The sequence below is a fragment of the Accipiter gentilis genome, chromosome 8 (genome assembly GCF_929443795.1).
Source record: "Accipiter gentilis chromosome 8, bAccGen1.1, whole genome shotgun sequence".
NCBI lineage: Eukaryota > Metazoa > Chordata > Aves > Accipitriformes > Accipitridae > Astur > Astur gentilis.
This window is the reverse complement of record NC_064887.1, coordinates 36,840,563-36,858,388: the sequence shown is the minus strand read 5'-3', so window position 1 is coordinate 36,858,388 and position 17,826 is coordinate 36,840,563. Positions and strand designations below refer to the sequence as shown.

The window sequence follows — 17,826 nt, the reverse complement described above, 5'->3', positions numbered from 1 at the left end:
TGGCCTCCATTGACCATTAAGACCTTGCTCACGGTGCCCGCCAACCCGGCATCCCAGCACCCTGCTCCCTGTGCCGGTACCGTTGGGGTTTGCCCAGCACCTCCGTACTTCTCCGTGGCCCCTCTCCCACACCTGTGGCCCACTTGTGTGGAGGCCACACGTGGCCGAGCCACGGCGTGGTATGTGCTGGCTTTTCCCAGCCTGCTGGTGCCCTCTCCTGGGGAATGGCACTGGAGGCACAGCCCCACGGCACCCCAGCACCCCATCCCTCGCCGGGGGGCTGCTGGGACGTGAGGGGTGCTGGTGGGGTGGAGGTGCCGGCAGGCATGTCCCCCCACTCCTGGCCCTCCAAGAGAGGCAGCCGGACAGACTTGAACCCGGTCCCTGCCTGTGTCCAGAGGAAGGGCCCCTCAGGCTGGAGGGGACCCCAAAGCTGGCAGGGCCAGTGGTGTGGGTGCCCGGGGGACCTGGGCTGTGATGGGGATGGAGTGTGGGGGTTACAGGGAGATGGCACCCCACCGCTGACCCCATTACCACCAGGGTCCTGGATGGGCTCTGCTTGGTGGCAGGTGGGGGAGCCCCAGGGGACAGCTGGCCGAGGGTCTGTGGGTGTAGGATGGAGGACAATGGGGCCAGGCAATGGGGGAGTGTTGGGGGGGGGGGTCCTTGCAGGGTGGATGGGGCTGGGGGAGAGGGCAGGGGCAGCACTGGAACTGGGGTATCAAGCAGGAAAGGAATTAGTGGGGTCAAAGAGAACTGGGGTTATTGGGGTTGGGCTGGGGAGTGGCAAAGGAGAGGCAAGGGTGGGGGAGATTGAGGGTGTTAGGTTGGGATGGTGGGTGTTCAAGGGCAGGTTAGGGTGATGGTGGGCTCAAGGGGGATGGAGGATGCTAGGGATGTCCCAGTGCAGGACTGGGAAGTCACAGAACATTAGAGAGCAGGTGAGGGTGTTGTGGGGCTGGAAGTGTACCCGGGGGGCTCATGGGGCTCTGGGGGTGACAAAGGGGGTTGGGGGTGTCAGGTTGGGGTGGAGGCTATCCAAGGAAGACCAGGGTGGTAGGGGATGACAAGGAGGACTGGGGGGTAACTGGGTTGTCAGGATGAATGGTTGGGGGTGCCATGGGGGATCTTGGCTAATTGGGGGTCTTCTGGGGTGACTGGCAGGTTGGGGGAAGGATTGAGGGGGCAGGGAGGGATCGGGGATAGTTCCTGGGGGACCGAAGGGTGGGGAAGGGTCGGGGCTCAGCCCAGAGAGACTGGGGGGAGTGGAGGGTTGGGGCGGGGAGTGGCTGTGTCAGCCGGGACAGGCTGGCTGCTGGGCGGGGGGACTGGGGAGACGAAGGGGGGGGATGGAGAGAGGGAGCAGGGAGAGGACGGAGGGAGGGAGCGGGGAGGGAAGGCTGGAGCGTCAGAGGGAGGGAGGGAAGAAAGGATGGAGGGAGGCAGGGATGGATGAAGGAGGGAGGCAGGGAGGAGGAGGAGGAGAAGGAGGAGGAGGAGGAGGAGAAGGAGGAGGAGGAGGAGGAGGAGGAGGGGATGCAGCGGCGGGCGGAGCCGGCCGGTGCCGCAGAGCCGCCTCCCCGGCGCACGCTGGGGTGGCCCGGCGGCGCCTGCGGAGACCCGCCGGCTCGGCCCGGTGCCGCCCGGTGCCCGGCCCGGTGCTGCCCGGCCCGGTGCGGCGGTGCCCGGCGGGGCGGGATGCGAGGCCCGCGGCGGAGGTGAGGAGCGCGTCCGTGGGTGCGCGTGTCATCCGTCCGTGGGGCCGTGAGTGATGCGGGTCGGGGCGTCCGTGTGCCCCGGGCACGCGTGGGGGCTGCGTGTGCCCCGGGACGCCCGTGGGGGGCTGCGTGTGCCCACGCTGGGCCGTGGTGAAGCCGCGGCAGGTTGAGGCCCAGGTACCAAGCGGCATCGGCGTGGCCGGGATGCGGGTGTTCTCCCTCGGGGCTGCGTGGGGCCGGACACGGACTGTCCCAAGCACCCTTCCCCTTGGGCGGTGGGTGTCCCCTGCCTGCTACTGGGGTCCCGCAGCTTGGCGCTGGTGGCGGGGCTGTGGGACACCCTGCTCCCAGCTGGGCCCCACGCTGGGCAAGGCCGGGAGCGCTGCTGGGCATCCAGGAAAGGAACAGGGACCCTTCGTCCAGCACTGGGGGCACACGGGTGTTCGCTGCCCCGTGCCGTGAGGACCCGGGGGTGCCAGGGCAGCGTGTGCTGTGCCAAGCAAGAGGGCAGGAGCTGTAGAGTCCTGTGGGGCTGTAGCACTGGCTCTCCTCGGGGCGCTGGGCAGGTGGGGTTTGCTGGGAGGTGCTGGGCCGAGGATGGCCCCGGGGCAAGGGCTGTGGTTTAGGGTGCCAGCATGGGGAGCTTGGCTTCCCCCATCTCCCCAGCGCTGTTTGCATCCTCCCTGCTCTTGCCCTGGCTCTGCCCATCCCCAATTCCACCCTGAGCCGCTGGCCAGACCGTTTGTCCCGGCACCTGGCCAGGGCTGCCGGCCCTCGGGAGCTGTGCCGGCTGCCACGCGTGCGGTGCAGCATTGGGAGCCGTCATCGCCAGAAGTGTGGGTAACGCCAGCCCCCGGCTCCCCCCCGTCCTGCCACGCTCAATGGAGACCTTGTTGCCGTGCCCCGTGTGCAGGCAGTTGGTGGGCGGCCGTGCCGTGTGCTGTGCACACACGCCCAGGCGCGCAGGCGGCCGCTGCGGTCGTGGCCGGCTGTCCCCCGCGCTACATCCCCCGTGGCAGCACTCAGCCCTTGCTGAAACATTTGTGCCGACGAGTCAGCGGGGAGCCGGGCTGCGCCACGCTCACTCGGCATCCTGGCCCCGGCACTGAGCTGCCACGCTCGCCTTGGCCTTGCCCGGCCCTCGCCGTGGCCCCTCTGCCAGCCTGGAGACTGTCGCCTGCACCCGGAGTGGCTGTGGCTGAGCACAGGGCCGGGGGCTGCTTTCCATCCCTCCATCCATCCCTCTGTCCATCTGTCTGTCCGTGGGAGGTGATCCAGCAGCAGGAGGAGGTGAGTTGCCGTTGGTGCGCTAAGCAGTGTCGGGTGCTTTGGGAATTCTCTCCCGTGTGGGGCAGCGGCCACCCTCACGCAGCCCACATGCCACGGCCCTGGAAGCCACCCCCGCGTTCTCCCCTCTCCCCGGCAGCACCCTGGGGTGCCGGTGCCGGCAGGCGGCCGCGGTGGCCCTGGTGCAATGCCACGGAGATGCTGTGAGTCAGCGGGTGCTCTGAGTCAGGGCCATGTGGCACCCCTCGTGCCAGGGCTTGAAGATAAATCGGGGTGAGAAGTGCTGGCCGGTGGGTGGGGGCTGCGAGGCTGTGCCCCCCCCTCCAGCTCCACGCTGTGCCGGCGGCTCTACTCCATGCCCTGGGGTGGCATGGCCAGCATGAAAGGGCTCTTGTCCTCCTGCAGCCCCGGCAGCACCACGGCAGCCTCTCCTTCGCAGCAAACAAATTCCCAGTGTTGGGCACACGGTCGGAGAAGGGGGGAGCCCCCATCCAGCCCAGCCGGCTGTGGCCATGGTGGAGCCCGGGGCTCCTGCCGGTCCCAGAATCCCCGTGGCCCGGCACAGGGCTCCCAGTCCTGGTGTTGGGGGGTGCTGGCTGGGCTGCAGGAAACTGGGTGCCCTGCTCACTCACGCCAGAGCCTGTAGCCAGCCATGATGTGGGGCTGGCCCTGCCTCAGGGTGGCCCCAAGGAGCCCCCATGGCACTGGAGCTGCAGGGGTTGGTCACCCTCCTGTCTGGCTATCACCCCTCCAGGCGTTGCATCTCGTCCGGTGTTGTGCTTCCTCTGGTATTGCACCTCCTTGGGTGTCACACCCCCAGGTGCCGTACCTCCTCGGGTCTTGTACTGTGTCTTCATGGGTATTGTGTCTCTGAGTATCGCGTTTCCTCGGGTATCAGGCGTTTGGCTGTCATGCCTCCTTGATTGTTGTCTCCCGGTATTATGCCGGGTGCCATGCCTCCTTGGATGCCATTTCACTGGGTACTGTGCTTCTTCAGGTATTTTGCCTCCTGGGATATCATGCTTTGGGATATCGTGCCGCTGGGTACTGTGCTTCCTTGACTGTTGTGCATCCTTGTGTATCTTGAATCTGGGTATCATGGCTCCTTGGATGTTTTGTTTCTGGGTATCGCACCCCTGGGTATTGGTGGTCTTGGGGTGTCATGCCTCCAGAGATCGTGCCTCCTTGGATATTGTGCTGCTGGGTATTGGGTCTCCTCAGGCATCATGCTTCTGGTTATTGTGCCTCTGGGTGCCTCTGGGCACCGCACCTCTGGTACTGTGCTTCTGGGAATCATGCTGGTTATGGTGCCTGGCAGGGTGCAGGGCCGTGCCTGGCCAGCACTGGTGTGTTTAAAGCCATCGTGCCTCAGTTTCCCCTTGTGATGGGTTGTTGCTGCAGGGGCTGTGGCAGCCTGTGGCTGCCTCCCCCTGCTCCCTCCCAGGCTGGCAGTGCTGTGTCCCCTGCCTGCAAGGTGCTGGTGTGGTGTGCCTGGCTCTGGGGACATGGCCCCAGGGCCCCTACCATGGCCTGTGCCATGGGAACGTGCTGGCCCTGCCTGGCCATTGGGACTCAGTCTTGTGCATGTGGGCAGGACACTGTGCCCACCGTGGTGCTGGGGGTGAGTGCCCACCTCCCTGCTCATGGGACCCCACCAAAAAGCTGTCATGCTGACATTAGAAAATAAATATTCTTCTTTTTTTTTAAAGGAAAAAATCTGTGGGTTTTTTTTTTATTTGTGGGTTGTTGTTTTTTTTCTCTTTCTTTTAAATTATGAAATGACTCATGCTTCTCAGCTGAAAATAAACCTGATTGCGGCTGCGGTGGGGAGCTGGCGAGCTGTGATGGCACGGGGCCCCCTCGGAGAGCGGCCGGGGCGAGCCCTACCTTAGGCAGCCCCCGCTCACTGCCAGCACCCCGACCCCCACCCCGGGGCTGCGGGGGTGTGCTGTGGGGGCTCAGGTGGCCCTGCCAGGGCTGCTAATGGGGCTAAAGTGCTCCTAAAGGGGCAGCGCCATCTGCACAGCCCCCAGGGCCTTGTGTCTTTGCACTCAGAGCAGATGCCTGCCGGCTGCGGGAACACACGCGTGCACCCCAACGTGTGCACGGACACCCGTGTGCCCCTGTGCATGCACACGCAGGCATGCACACCCACCCCCCCATGCACCCTCACGGAGGCACAAGGGTTTTGCCTTGCCTGGAGTTTGCCCCCCACCCCGGGCAGGCTTTTGCGTGACCGCTTGATGTTGGGAGCTCACCTCTGCCGCCCCCCCCACAGTGCCCACCAGCCGCTTGCAACCCACCCGGGGTGGGAGAGATTGCAGCAGCCGCCGCCACGCAGAGCCTTTGGTAAAATCCCCCATCGTAAAATCCCCCACCGCCCTCCCTGGCTCCTCTGGCACAGCAGCTGGGTGGTGCATGGGGGACCCTGGGGGCTGGACCCCCGATGCCATGCGTGACATGGCCGTGTACTCCTCTCCGCAGAGACCCCTGCAGCGGCGACAGGCCAGCCGTGCTCCCCGGAGCCAGCTGCATGGCGGGTAAGACACCCCAAGAGCCCCCCCCGTACCCCGTACACCCCGTTCCCGTGCCCAGCGCCCCGGCAGCATGCATTGGCCCAGGGGATGGCCAGCGGCTTGCCGGCCCTGAGGCGTCCCGGCGTCCTTCCCGGTGACATCTCGGAGGCAGGCGGTGTGTGGAGCAACCGCTTTGCTCTTCTGACTGCCGCTCGCCCTCGCTCCCTCCCAGCTTCCCAAGATGGGCCGTGGGGTGAGGGTGACGAGGACCCCGCGCCGGCTGAGCCGGGGGGGTCCCATGGCCCCCCGGGTGCTCAGCCCCAGCCTGGTCCCTTGGTGCAAACATGTCTCCTCCGGGACCTGGAGATGGGTCCCCTCGCCCAGACGCAGACCCTGCGGGACTTCGAGCAGGTGAGACCCCGGGGTGCCGGAACCCCCGCCATGGCACCGCCAAGCCCCCCCCCCCCCCCCCTCCAGCACCACTGGGTACTTGCAGGATACATGTCGGATCCCCTGGGTGCACCAGTGGGGTGCGGAGGGCGGGAGGGGGACGCAGAGCAAGCGGCGGTGGGACGGGGAGAGGGGGCTCAGCCCCCCCCCGGGCGCCACGCTCCCCCTCGCCGCCCTCCTGGCTGAGGCGCGCGGGGGCCGCGGGGGCTCGGGTTTCACCACCCTCCCGTCCCCGCCGTCCCCGCTCCGGCGATTCCTCAAATAGCTCTGGGAGGTGAAAAAAAAAGGAAAGGGGCCGCGACAGGGCCGGCAGCGGGAGCTGCGGGCGGGCAGGGACCCTGGGCCGTGTCCCCGGTGGCGCCATGTGAGGGGTGCCGGGATGCCCCCCCCATGGAGCACCGGCCATGGCTAATGGGTACCGCACGCTCTCCCAGCACCTCAACGACCTCAAGAAGGAGAATTTCAGCCTCAAGCTGCGCATCTACTTTCTGGAGGAGCGCGTCCAGCAGAAGGGCGAGGGCAGCCGGGACGATGTCTACCGGCGGGTGAGCGCCCATGGGGGACAGGGATGGGTGCCTGAGGGGGGTTTCCCTCCCAGTGCCCTCTCTTTGCCAGGAGGGGATGGGGCCAGGGGAGCGCAGCCGGTGGGGATGCCGGGGAGGGCATCGGGCACGGCGCTGGGGCTGGGGGAGCTGCTGTGCAGGAGTTTGCCCCTTGCTGCCTTTGACAGGAGCGGGGAGAGGATTGGGGAGGGTTTCCCCAACCTGGTGGGGTGCCCAGGGTGAGTGGCGGTGCCAGTTTGGGTGCAGACAGATGGAGCGAGTACACCCTATCCCAGCACCGAGTACACCCTATCCCAGCACCAACAGGCTAAAATACCACCCGTGCCACTCAGTGCCATGAGCACCCGAAGCCTTGCTGTGTGGTGGGGGACCCCCATGCCACCTCTGATGCATTCCCGTGGGAAGTGGCACTGGGGGGTCTGGGCAGGAATGGGGGCATCCTACCCACCTCCCTCCCTCCCCACAGAATATTGAGCTGAAAGTAGAGGTGGAGAGCCTGAAGCGGGAGCTGCAGGAGAAGCAACAAGCCCTGGACAACACATGGTGAGTGGGGCCGGCCAAGCCCCTCACCCTGGGGCGGACACAGCACCCACACGCCGTCTGTGGTGTTTGCGTGGGCAAGGGGTACCAAGGTTGTCTGCCTGCGCCCTGCCCGCAGCAGGCAGCGGAGGGGCTGCAGTAGGTCTGGAGGTGTTTGCAATGGGGCTGGGCACCCACAGGGCTCCTCTTACAGCCCCGGCGCCAGCCAAAAATAAAGGGCAGCACCTGTTTGGCAGGGGAGGGCAGCGCCGTGCCTGGAGGCCATGGCGTGGGTGTCCCGCAGCAGGGCACCGCTGGGCAGGGGGGCCTGGGGCATGGCAGCCAGGGGACCCCCTGGTTCTAGAAGCGTGAGGGGACTGCTTTGGTGGTTCAGAGCCTGAGCATGACCTGGTGCCACCAGAGAAGCCCTGTCCCCAGGGCAGCAGCGCTGGGAGGTTATAGTATGCCCTACCCGGGGGTCCTGCAGAAACAGCACCCATGGCATGGGGGGAGCTGGGCTGGGGGTACCCAGGGTGGCATGGCTCACCCAGTCCAGCTGGTTTGGGGTGGGGGCTTTTGCAAAGGGAGGCCATGCCATGTCGTGCCATGCCATGCCACGCCGCACCCTGCCGAGCCATGCCGTGCTGTGCCATGCCATGGCGTAGTGTGCTGTGCCATGCTGTGCAGTGCCATGCTATGTCATGTGAGATGCCATGCCATACCATACCATGCTATGCCACTTTGTGCTGTGCCATACTGCACTGTGCCATGCCATGCTATGCCATGCCGTGCCGTGCTATGCTTGGCAGGGTGGCTGCGGAGAACCAGACAACCCGCAGCCAGGCAGCACTCCGGCAGCAGTATGAGGAACGGCAGCGGGAGTCGGAGCACGTCTATGAGCTCCTGGAGAACAAGATCCAGCTCCTGCAGGAGGTGAGCCCAGGGGTGGTGGGGTCCGGGGGGGGGGGCTGGGAGTCGGTGCCTGGGGGCTCACCCTGCTGCCATGCAGGAGGCCAGGCTGGCACGGAGTGAGGCCGAGCAGGCCACGGCGCTGGCCAAAGCTGAGGCGGAGCGGTGCCGGGAGCTGGCAGGGAAGCTGAAGGAAGCTGCAAGAACAAAGGAGGAGGACAGGAGCGATGATGGCTGCGGTACCATGGCCCAGAGGTGGGTGCCCAGGACCTGTCCCCTCTATGCTGCCAGCCTGTGCCCTGTGCTGATCCTTGGGGACTACCAAGGGGCTGGTGCTGTGCAGGGCCGGGAGGCTGCGGGCATCCAGGCGGGTGGAGGGGTCACCCCAAGGAGAGAGAGCTGGGCTGTGGGGAAGGGGGAGCATCCCTGAGACTGCTCTGCTTTGCCCCAGAGATTGCCCCCCAGCAGCTGTCCTCAGTGCCATCCTGGGACCATCCCAGTGCCTAAGCATCCCCTGCCCTTCCCTCCCTCTCAGGAGGATCGAGGAGCTGACCCAAGAGCTGGCCGCCAGCAACCGGCTCGTGGAAACGCTGTCAGCCGAGAAGCGTGACCTGCAGCAGCGCCTGGAGGAGCCCCTGGCCGTGGGGGACCAGGTGGGTGGGCAATTGCAGGGGGGGGACCTCAGCCCGACACCCCAGGGAGGAGCGCAGCCGCCCAGGGCTCGGCTGGCAGTTGTCATCCCTGTCCCCTTGTGGGGCTGTGGCCAGGGCCGTGCCACGTCCAGCCCAAGCGTTTGCACAGCTGTGCCGTGGTGCTGGGGGGGGAACGGGACAGGGGGTGTCAAGGGAGCCTGCGCAGTCCTTCTGCGCCCGTCTGCCATTTAAATCCCGGGTCTTAAAATACGCCCGGCGTGCTGCCAGGCAGGATTTCGGGGCTGCGAGGGATCAGAGCAGCGTGTTCCTGGCAGCCGCACGGCTCCGGCCGTGTTCCGTCTGGGTGGCACAGTGCTGTCCCCAGCAGCCATGGGCCACCAGCGCGTGGTCCAGCCGGGGGACGCCGGTGTGTGCCCGCTGGGTGGCACGGGGTGCCGCGCAGGTACTGCTACATGGGTGCTCGGTGGCCTTGTGATGCGGGGACATGCCCCTCCGGCACTGGGGCCGGGCACTGGCCCTGCACTGTCACCGTCGCTGTCGCTGTCTCCGGCCCCGGCACTGCGCCCTGCCGGCCCCACGTGTGCCCACTGCGCATGCGTAGCGCCCGGGCGTGGCGACTACAAATCCCGGCAGGCGCCGCGGCTGCCGCGCATGCGTGGGGGGGCTGTCGCCTGCCGCCATCTTGAAATCTGAGCCACAAGCCGGGCGCCGCCGTGGCAGGAGCATCCTCGGCGGCGGCGGGGGGAGGAGGAGTGGTGGGGCCTGTGAGGGAGGGGGGCAGCCCGGGGTGAGGGGCAGCCCCGGGGAAGGTGGGCAGTGAGGAGGGGGGGGGGGAGTTGTGAGAAGCGGGGAGCAGGCAGGAGAGGGGGGACTGGGGGGGGGCAGCCCGGAGACGGGGCAGCCCTTCTGTGGCTGGGCTGAAGTGTGAAGATGTTGTAGAGTGGGATGTTTCTGTGGCACCAGGAGTTCCGGCTTGTGACCGCCCTAAAAAGGGGGGATTGGTGGGGTGAGAAGTGCCGGTGGGCTCAGGGCTTGAGGGAGCTGTACGCTGGGAGATGCGCAGAGTGGGTGGGAGAGGCCTCAGAAAGGTCCCTTGAGAGCCCCCAGAAGTAGGTTTGGGTGCTGGTCAGGAGGGAGGATGAAGGAAACCTGCCGGATTTGTGCCCGGGAGCTGTGCGGCAACCAGCGGCGATGGATCTTCCACACGGCAGCCAAGCTGAACCTCCAGGTGCTGCTCTCCCACGTCCTGGGCAGGGAGCTGTGCCGGGATGGCAAATCCGAGTTTGCTTGCAGCAAGTGTGCCTTCATGCTGGACCGCATCTACAGGTTCGACACTGTCATTGCGCGTATCGAAGCCCTCTCCATCGAGCGCCTGCAGAAACTGCTGCTGGAGAAAGACCGCCTCAAGTTCTGCATTGCAAGTATGTACCGCAGGAACAACGAAGACTCTAGCACAGATGACAGAGCTGGGGATGGGACTGTGGACCTTTCTAACCTGCCTGATGTACGGTATGCTGCCCTCCTTCAGGAGGACTTTGCTTATTCTGGGTATGAATATTGGACGGATCAAGAAGAGCACAGCTTGGAGCCACACAGCTGCCATTCTTCAGAGGGAGCAAGTAACCGCCCGCGGCGCTGCCGTGGCTGTGCCGCGCTGCGGGTGGCCGATGCTGACTATGAAGCGATTTGCAAAGTGCCACGAAAGGTGGCCAGAAGCATCTCCTGCGGGCTGTCCAGCCGGTGGTCGGCCAGCGTGGGCAACGAGGAGTCATCCGTGTGTGATGTGGCGGAGTCTGCCAGCGCCAGAGTGCCTGTGGATGGGGAGAGCATGGAGGAAGGCACACCTGCATCCTCTGTTGAGTCCCTGGACACGACTGTGGAGGCAAGCCCTCCACAGCAGAAGGATGAAGATGCAGATAAGGGGGTGAAAGGGAATGGGAAATGTGACGATTTCTCAGATGACCGCATGACCCCAAACTCTTCGCTGAGCGGCAACAGGCTGGAGCTGGCCCTCAGTTTGATCAAGGCTTTGGACTACAAACCCCTTCAGAGCCCGCGAGGCAGCAGGCTACCTATTCCTGTGAAGTCCAGCTTGCCCCCTCCCAAGCTCAGCCGTGACTTGGCAGATGGCAGCGCTTCTGCTGGCTTAGCGTGTGCTGGTTCTGCCTTCCTGAATGCAGACAGAAAATCCTTTTCCAGAGCTCCTTTGGGTCTTCCCCTGGAGATTTCTGAACTGCAGGAGCTGTGGGATGACCTCTGTGAGGATTATATGCCGCTGCGGGTACAGGTAGAGGTCATTGTGCCGCCATTCAATTGAGCAGCGTCCCTGTGGCCCGACACTGAGCCCGCTAGGGATTCTTCTGTGCTGAGATAATACAGATAGCCACGTGTCACTGAACCCAGGGCTAAGAATAGGCAGCTTGGTCCTTTTTAGGTGTGCCGCCTCTCTCCTCTGTCATGCTCCTGTCGTCTGTTTCCTCCTTGTGTTCTGAGAAATTAACCTTCCCCTCCTCCATCAGCTATCCTTGTCAGTGCAGCCTGCTAGATAGGTCTAAGCTCTTTGCATGCTTTGTCATTTTTCTGCTGAGAAAACACCAGTTTCACTTCAACTTTCTCTTTAACAAGTCAGTGTGACTTTTACCTACAACCAAAGGGAGTGTTTTAAGCTTCCGGGCATGTGTTTTCCAGCAAATCTGTTTTCTTTGTGCCTGGGTAATAGTTCAGTGTCAGGAACGCCTGCCTCCAGAGCGCTGCCTCTGCGGATCAGGTGTCCAACCTGCCTAACGTGCAGATCTGTGCAGGGATCTGTGGCGCGTGCCCTGAGGAAAAGGTGTTTTCCTTGCAGGTGGATTTGTGCCAGAGGATGACTTTAGGGTTGGTATTCTAGATAATTGGTTTATTTTCTGATCCTTTGAAAAGATTCATCAATTAGTGGCAGGTGCTGCTGAGCGGTGGTGATGAAAGCTCCTGCTTTCACAGGACTTCCTGGTGCTGTTATCTGCCTCTACGGTAGTCCTCGTGTAGCTCCAGATTGCCTCTGGTTTGCTGGCTTTAAAGAAATCTTCATTAGTATGCAGTCAAAAAGCTGAACTTGTAACTCCTTTACCTCTTTCCTTAATGAATAGAAGGCCTCAGTCAGCTTCAATTCAGGAATATCCATGTCAGCCTAATTGCATTTCCATTAGCAGCCTTAGTGTTGTCTAATGCTCTAGGTAGCCTGGGGGATTAGAAAAATGCTTGTTTATCACTATGGCAACTGTGGCTGTGCTGAATTACGCTTCCTATTCAGCCAGCACTGCTTGCTGTCCCGTCTGCTTGGGCGTTTCCCAGAGCTATGTGCTTTTCCCATAGAAGCCTGCTCAAGAAATGGTGCTAGGGAGGGATGTAGCAGAACTAATTTTCATCTGGTGCACAAAGGCATCGTGCTGGCAGCCAGTGACTGCAGATGTGAAGCAGGGCGTTGATGCTGCTCCTGTAGTCTGTGTTGCTTGCTACTAATTTTCACTGCTAGGGATCCATTTACAGCATAAAAATAGGCTTTCTGTTAACAGAACATGGTGCAATCGACATGGCGTGTTTACGGCTTGGCTTTGTGTCATGCATCACCATCCTTGTCTGGGAGCTGTGTTTGAGGGGTTTTTCCAACCTCCAGCCTCTGCCATCTGATAGTCCCTGCCAGGAATTCATGCTGCAGGATTTTTTACTGCCTGTTCCTGGCCATGGCAGCAGCAGTTGTGGTCTTTGGTGCAGGTCCTGGCAGAAGGGGGAAAGGACTTTAATCCTTTGGATGGCTTTATTGGCAAAAATGAGAAGTCAGATGCAGCTAGTAGACTAAATAGTTCTTTTATAAATGATTTTTCTTTCTCTTTGTACAAGCAACACTCTAAGTCAGGAACTGCTGTCTAGCAATTCATATGCATAAATGCCTTTGTGGTAATGTGAAAGGAATGTATAGGATATATAGGACCACAGCTCCCTTATTGCTTTTGGGAAACTGCAGTTCTTTAAATTTACTGCTGTAGGCTGCAATGACCAAGAGCAATCTGGTGTCGGGATACGTGACCTTGTAGGTGCTGTCATCTTGGGTGTTTTCTTGAACCAACAATTTTTCCCCTTCATCACTGCAGCCCCAGGAAAATGCCACCAAACTAAGCCTTCATCAGACACACTCTTGCAGCTGCCTGCAGTGCTGTGCTGGCAGCAAGGGAAGCATTGCCCTGCTGACAGCTGGTCTTTTACCCACTGTTCTGGGCAGATGTGAGCTTGGCAGGCTTAGATAATGCCATGATTATTATTCTTACTTTTTAAAGAAGTGTTCTGTCTAGGTTAGCGTGTGCTGACGTTGCTGGAGCTGTACTGAGGAGAGATTGTCAGTAAAATATTGATGTAGGAGAAACCACTGGGGAGCCCTGTTCCTGACGTGGCTGCAGGGAAGCATGAGGGAGGCAGCTTGGGCTTTGGAACTTTGGACTCTGGAGGTGGCTCTGCCTTTCCCCTCCCTGCTCTTAGCTTGTTGCGGGCTTTCTGCTTATTTTTCTTTGGAATGTGCAAATTGTGAGGAAAGGTGTATTTTCCTCCCCATTTTCGTCAGTGTTATTTCAAAATAGGTGCTGTGTGACAGATTCCAGCCACTCTCCCTGTCTGATCTGAAGTCTTCTGGCTGGGCAAATTTGAAATTACTTGCTGTGACTGTTTAAGTTTTCACTAAAATCTTAACAAAACATCAGGGTAAAGGGAAGCATTGCTTCTATATGTGAGAGGCAATGTACAGGTCTGGGGGAGCTCCCCTGTGCTGCCTGTCTTTCCCAGAGACAGTGTTTCTGTGGCTGCTGAAGATGAGGATTCAGTCTGACAGGGCTAGTCAGAGTTGGTGGTTGTTCTCCCTGTGCTGCCTGGAGCTGGTGCTCCTGTGTGCTCTGAAGAGCTCTGCTGTGTTCTTGTAGCCTCTGCACTGCAACCCTGCACTTGCCAGGGCTCCCATTTAAAACAAGACACCAGTACAATCAATCTCGTATCACTGATAATATTCAGGAATACTCAACGAGTCCTGTGAGGGCTGGGGTGCATGGCTGGGTTTGAATGCTGCTCTAAGGAGTTAACAACTCCCTAGGCAGGAGGTAGCAAAATAGTAAGAAGGGATGACAAGGGATTGGTGTGTGCTCAGCCAGCAGGGTCTGGCAGGCCACGCATCAGAAAGCAGGCTGTTTCCATTCTCAATAAATGGGTGTATGTCATGAAAAAAATCTCAGCTGTGGCACTAAATTTGGTATGGTTTGTGGAGCTGCAGGAAATCACACATGGTGTGGGTACTGGAGCATGAAAGGAGAGCCCAGAGAATCACAAGTGGAGGGGTTCAGAGCAGGGGGTGACTACTAGGTCATGGCAGGAGGGTAGCTGGTGGGAAGGGTTGAAGGTTGTGGGCTTAAGACAGAGACGCATGGCAGAATGTGGGAAAAAGGGGGTTGGTTTGGTGCTGGTTTTGAAGCTTTCTGAAGCTGCTAGCAGGGCACATGGGAAGGAGGACAGGTTTCAGGGATGTGGCTCGGGTGTGGGAATCAGATCCATCATCAGCCTGCAGGCAGTGGTTAGAGCCAGGCAAGCTGCTGGGCTCACGGTACCGGAGTGAGGAGAGACAGGGAGCCCAACCAGAGCCTTGGGGCAGCAGGGTGCTTCTGGCATGTTGGGCAGAGAGCTGCCAGGTGCCAGCCTGCCCCCCAGGTGAAGGGAGACATGGGCAGCATGATGTTTTGGAGACAGAAAAGCACAGTGGGCCATGTTCAAGCCCATGCTGCAAGGTCTGTGAGGGCTGACAGCTGAATAGAAGTAGCCAGTGTAAGACTTGAGCCATATCTCACTTTTTTTCAGAATTTGCAGGATGAACGTCAGCAGCTGGCTCCAGGTGACCCTGCAGCAGGGGAGCACGTCTCCGATCTGTGTGCTGCAGAGCTGCAGGGCAAAATCCAGCAGTTCGAAGCTGCCAACAAGGTATTTCTTCATGAACAGCAAGTTCGGTGCCTAGTGAGTCTGATGTAATTAGTATTGGAGGATGCCTCCTAGCCTGGCCAGAGGCAGGCATCTACACCTCTGTTCCAGCAAGAGTGTGCGCCGATGCATGGTTCTCAGTGCTTTTGTCTGCCAGCTTGAGTTAAAAGCATTTACTTTTTTCTGCAGCTGGGCTGTGTAAATTTTCCATGTTAATTTTTGCAAACCATTATTTTGGAAGAACTTCCCGCTTGCCTGGTGAGCCTTCTGGGAGCTGGTGAGAGATGCACAGAGCTATTTCCCTGTCTCTTGGATTTGCATGGGCTGAGTGCCTTTTGAGACAGCTGCCTTCTTTTTTTCAAGCAGTAAGGGAGATCAGCACAGAGGGGGTCCTGTTTTCATTTCAATTTAAAGGCTTTCTTAGGAAAGAAACATGCATCTGAGTTGTCTTGAGGCAGATCAAATTTAACATGTGTTGTGAGGTGTAGATGTTCTTAGTTATGCTCTTGAACTCTAAGGTAAATTATACCCACTGGGAAAACAGAGGGGTTAAATGGGAAGAAACATTGGGATGGGATCTTTATTTAAATGTGGGGACAGCTGTAAGCTGTTGGAGCTGCCTGGACCACAAAGGTTGACAGGGAAAGAGAGGCCCAAGGTCCAGGAAATGGAGTTGGAAGTGTTTAAACAGGTCAGGGGGAGTGTGTCTTGGAGAAGAGAAAACATGACAGGTGTGTAAACTAATGAACAACAAGAGGAAATCATGTGGCAGCACCCGCTCCTTAAGAAATTGAGGCTTGAGTAAGTTCCAAGGAATATGCGTATCATCCAAGACTAAGAATGCCAAGAGGCAGCATGTTTAAAATGCTAACAAGCAGTTGCTTAAATGTACGTGTGCTGCATCACGAATGTTGTGGTGAAAGCAGAAAACTGTCCTAAACTGTTTGAGATGGTAGCCTCTTTAGGGTGAAGATGTGAATGGCAAAAGTTTCTCGGGTTGTAAACCAGCAACAGAGACTAGTGAGACATTCCCCTTTGCTTTGCAGCCATGCTGTTGGCATGCTGGCACTGGCTAGACTCTTTTGTGCTGAAGCCAGAATTTGAGGCTAAATAAGCCATTGATCTGATCAAATGTAGAATTACCTAGACCAGCAGTTGCTGCAAGAGTGCCTGGGTGGTCAAAGGAGACAGTTAGAGAAGTGGCTGGAAGATTGTTAAAGGGGCAGCTGCAATGCTCTGGAGGACCTCAGATGCAAAGGGGACAGTTTTTAGAATGTGTAGCTTCTCCATTTTGATTTTTTTTTTCCAGATCTCTTGGGAGGTTTTGGGGCTGAAGCAGCCCCTTTCCTCTTAAGGGAACAGAAACAAATGATAGAAACTGGGAAGGCTGCTGGGCAGTCCGAGCAAGACTCTCCTGGAGTATGTGGGAGGCAGTATGATATGTGAACCCAAGCCTGGAACCTCCGCCCTGTGCGTGGGGGCTGCATTGGAGGGGCCAGAAGCACTGGAACAGTCCTGTGGAGGGACTTGAAGGCTTTGTGTTTACTCATCGGTCTCCACCCAGCTCAAACAGTATTTACAGACTCTAGAGGGAGCCACGTTGATCTTGATCTGGTGAACACCTGGGCTGTATGGACTTGAGTAAGGAGTGGAGGGAGTCCTAAGGGTGTTTTTGTAGAGCATTAGGCAGGATTGAAAAAAACAACATATTTCTGTCTTCAGTTGTTACAGGAAAAGCTGAATGAATTGAATTTGGAATTAAAATCTATCCAAGAAACGTCGCAGAAGCAAGTTTGTACAATCCAGAGTCTGAATGAGGCCCTGAAGAGCAAAGAGAGTAAGGTAATAGTTTTGGGTGGACAGGGTGGTGCTCACCAAAAGAGGAAAGTATGCTAGCCCTGTAGCCAGTGACTGAAAAGGAACGCTTAAGCCATTGCTAGGCATCCTGGATCTCATTAAATTATTTCTTGCAAAGCTCTTACTTTTGTGCAATGCTGACGTGTCATAATCCATGCTGGAGGCTTGGGACGGGAGAGTTTGTGCTTGTTTTGCCAATGACTGGGCTTCCTATCCTTTGATTCATAGACACAAGAGCTGTACCATATCATTGAGGGGCAGAATGAGACCATAGCCAAGCTGCGGGACATGTTACACAGAAGCCATCTGGGGCAGTTGCAGGTATGTCCCTGGAAAGCCTCAAATACATCAGGTTTTGTTCTGCAGGGATCTTGATTTTTAAATCCATCTTGTGAAGTGAATCTCTGAGTTTCTCTGCTTTTCACTCTTGTTAGATGTCAGAGAGCCCACTCTCATCCCAGGAGCAGCAAGTGTCACTGCTAGATCTTCAGAACACACTTTTCTGCACCAAGCTGGAGGTGCGGAAGCTGAAAAGAGCTCAGCGTCAGAAAGAGCATCAACTGGCTGAAGCCAGGAAAGCAACCCAGCTCCTAGAGACCATGGTGCATGAGGAGGAGCAGCAGAAAGAGGCAACCTGGAAACACAACCAGGTATGACAAGCACTTAGCCTGCAAGTCTCTGGGTTTACACAACTTAAGAAGCACTGATGTAGTCAGTACTCCACTCTCATCCATCATTTCTGCCTATACCAGTCTGGGCATACGTGGCTAATCCCTTGTCACATGTGGCAGGGAGAATTCTCCAGCCTTCTTAGCTTCATATCTGAGGATTTAGAATCAGCAAAGACACTTGATAGTGGGTGTGTTGTCACTTGTATGTCTTTGGCTGGTGCAAATGTCCCATCTCATTTTACAGTGTTATGAAGTTAATGTCCACTGCTGCACAGGTTCGCTGTGATTGACTGTAAAGCTCTGCCTGTGGCCAGAGCAAGGAGTTTAGATGGATGGATACCCCGGATAATGAAATAAATTCAGACTTCTTCACTGCGGAAGTGTGTTTTAAGATGGGACAGCTGTAGTATTACAGAGCATTTTTGGCTGTTCCCACAGCCCTTGTTGCTCTTGGCTTCTTCAGATTGGCCTGCTGTTCACAGGTCTGGTGAGGACTGACTGCCAAGGTATGTGCTTTTCCCTCACAGGAGCTGCGTGCTGTAGTACAGCAGCTGCAGACAGAGCTGCAGGACAAGGCTCAGCAGCTCCAGACTGTGGAGTGGGAGAAATGCCGTGAGCTGCAGGCCCAGGAGCAGAGAGTTCAGCGTTTGAGTCAGCTTCTGGCTCGCAAGGAACAGCTTCTGCAGGTGAGATGCATAAAG

At 58.7% G+C, this 17,826-nt stretch overlaps 1 protein-coding gene across 3 annotated transcripts in view; it reads left to right on the top strand.

The window, feature by feature from the left end:
- Window positions 1-1,595: 1,595 nt before the first annotated feature.
- Window positions 1,596-17,826, top strand: part of PDE4DIP (phosphodiesterase 4D interacting protein) — a 35,068-nt gene continuing 18,837 nt past the window's right edge. For 2 of the 3 annotated variants that reach the window (XM_049809394.1, XM_049809397.1), the window contains exons 1-6: window positions 9,493-10,902; window positions 14,481-14,600; window positions 16,320-16,439; window positions 16,683-16,775; window positions 16,889-17,104; window positions 17,653-17,811. In XM_049809394.1, the coding sequence (XP_049665351.1) occupies window positions 9,754-10,902; window positions 14,481-14,600; window positions 16,320-16,439; window positions 16,683-16,775; window positions 16,889-17,104; window positions 17,653-17,811 (1,857 nt within the window). In that variant the 5' untranslated portion in view covers window positions 9,493-9,753. Of the gene's footprint in view, window positions 1,719-5,489; window positions 5,546-5,753; window positions 5,933-6,405; window positions 6,517-7,000; window positions 7,078-7,862; window positions 7,987-8,062; window positions 8,218-8,497; window positions 8,616-9,492; window positions 10,903-14,480; window positions 14,601-16,319; window positions 16,440-16,682; window positions 16,776-16,888; window positions 17,105-17,652; window positions 17,812-17,826 lie in introns of those variants that run through there. The other variant, XM_049809396.1, reaches the window with a different exon arrangement.